General features: G+C 50.9%; 1 protein-coding gene across 1 annotated transcript; it reads left to right on the forward strand.

The window, feature by feature from the left end:
• The first annotated feature begins 333 nt into the window (after positions 1-333).
• LOC124652966 (1-aminocyclopropane-1-carboxylate oxidase 1-like) lies at positions 334-1,731 on the forward strand. The gene is made up of 2 exons (XM_047192018.1): positions 334-537; positions 668-1,731. The coding sequence occupies exons 1-2, from the start codon at positions 418-420 to the stop codon at positions 1,523-1,525; spliced, it is 978 nt and encodes a 325-aa protein (XP_047047974.1). The 5' UTR covers positions 334-417; the 3' UTR covers positions 1,526-1,731.
• The last annotated feature ends 706 nt before the right edge of the window (positions 1,732-2,437 follow it).

Genomic DNA, 2,437 nt, shown 5'->3' on the forward strand with positions numbered 1-2,437 from the left:
TAAAATGCGGTGAGCGGCGATTCAAAACTTAAAAATTTGTCAGATTTATCATTTTTATATTGCCTCGAACACCGGTTTCTGAATCACGATTTTGCACGAGTTCAACATCATATGCACATAGGAGTTTTGTTCTGAATTTTCTTCAAACTTACAAACCTTGACTTTCAAATTTTCAAAAACATGGCCACTATGGATCTTGGGTTCCATTGTGGCTTCCGCTGGATCCACCGGTTAATTACAGAGTTCTTACTCAAAGCTTTGCCGGCGCCACTTCTTCGCCCTGATCGAGCCTATAAATTACACCCGAAGCTAGCCTTCTACTGCACTCCCCTCGAACACACGCACACGCAAGAAGAGTACTCCAAGAAGAAACAGTCACGTAGACTGCTAGTGCTAGCTAGTCCACCCCGAAGTAACATGGCATCGACATTGTCATTCCCGATCATCGACATGGGACTGCTGAGCCTGAGCGGGGAGGAGCGGCCCGCGGCCATGGACCTGCTGCATGACGCTTGCGAGAACTGGGGATTCTTCCAGGTGAATATGTAACACGACATGATATGATTGAGCAAGAGCAAGCTGCATAAAACTTTTCGTGCCGGACTGCCGATCTTATTGAGTTGTACGCTTATTTCGTTTTGTTATTGCGGTACTTACATGGGTGCAGGTTTTGGACCACGGCATCTCAACGGAGCTGATGGACGAGGTGGAGACGATGACCAAGGCGCACTACAAGAGGGTGCGCGAGCAGAGATTCCTCGAGTTCGCGAGCAAGACGCTGCAGGAGGGCGGCGGCAAGGCGGCCGAGAATCTGGACTGGGAGAGCACCTTCTTCGTGCGCCACCTCCCGGAGCCCAACATCGCCGACATCCCGGACCTCGACGACGAGTACCGGCGCGTGATGAAGCGGTTCGCGGTGGAGTTGGAGAAGCTGGCGGAGCGGCTGCTGGACCTGCTCTGCGAGAACCTCGGCCTGGAGAAAGGCTACCTCGCGAGGGCGTTCCGCGGCTCTAAGGGCGTACCCACCTTCGGCACCAAGGTCAGCAGCTACCCGCCGTGCCCGCGCCCCGACCTCGTCAAGGGCCTCCGCGCCCACACCGACGCCGGCGGCATCATCCTGCTCTTCCAGGACGACCGCGTCGGCGGCCTCCAGCTTCTCAAGGACGGCGAGTGGGTCGACGTGCCGCCCACGCGCCACTCCATCGTCGTCAACCTCGGCGACCAGCTCGAGGTGATCACCAACGGCAGGTACAAGAGCGTGCTCCACCGCGTGATCGCGCAGACCAACGGCAACCGGATGTCCATCGCGTCCTTCTACAACCCGGCCAGCGACGCCGTCATCTTCCCAGCGCCGGCGCTTGTTGCGAAGGAGGTGGAGGCCGGCGGGGGCGGGACGTACCCGAGGTTCGTGTTCGAGGACTACATGAAGCTGTACGTGCGCCACAAGTTCGAGGACAAGGAGCCCAGGTTCGAGGCGTTCAAGTCCATGGAGAGCGAGAGCGCCAAGCTCATCGCTATTGCGTAAAGAACAAATCCAAAAGACCAAAAGGGCGAGCATGGCCTGCTCTTCTCGATCTGAATAAAGCTTAGCTATGTCGTCTCAGACTGGAATATTGGATTGTTAGCTAATTGGCGTGGGGTGTGTAGTTCGTATATATGGTCATGTGTTTGTCACGATCACTCTTTTTATGTGTTTGTTTGCTAGCTAATTGATGTGTTCATTTCGATGTACTACCGTGACTAGTTAAATGTCTGTGCGTTGCCACAGTCGGACCGTCTCCAGGAATTTGGGGCCCGCAAAATGCAAACTAGGGCCCTTATTTTTTAAAAATTATTGAATACCTAATTTAAGTAAAGCATGTTTTCACTTTATTATTAATATTAATGCTAAAATCGTAAACAAAAGAAATGAACTAACCTTATATTCTACATGAAATCTTTTACGAGCACCGAATAAGCCGACAAGTACTTTGAATCAGTTGATTATTCTAATTTTACAGAAATAGATAATAGGATCAAACCTTGCTAGCCTGATCTGTCGTCATAGGGTAGATTGATTTGGAGGTTAGAAGAAACAGACTGAAACGGTGTTGGTAAAACCAAATCGGGGCAGTCTCCTTTTTTTTTTTGCGAAACAATCGGGGCAGTCTCCTGTCGATCCATCAAATGGAGCATCCGGGTAGGCCGCAGGGCGACCGGCTCTTGGCTGATGGCATCTGGATATTTTTTTTCGATCGTGTTCTACCGTTCTGGAAGACGTGGGCTAGAGCGATTCATTTTTTTTGTTTGGTTTTCAGAATAGAGCGATCGCGAAACCTACAGCACGGTTTTTTTTTTTTTGAGCGGTAAGGCTCGTGATTTGAGAGGACTGTTTACCATTTCAGAACTGGACATTTAGGTGGGCTGCTGTTGGACCATCAGGGAAATTATGGTGTGG

Source organism: Lolium rigidum, chromosome 5 (genome assembly GCF_022539505.1).
Source record: "Lolium rigidum isolate FL_2022 chromosome 5, APGP_CSIRO_Lrig_0.1, whole genome shotgun sequence".
NCBI classification, from domain to species: domain Eukaryota; kingdom Viridiplantae; phylum Streptophyta; class Magnoliopsida; order Poales; family Poaceae; genus Lolium; species Lolium rigidum.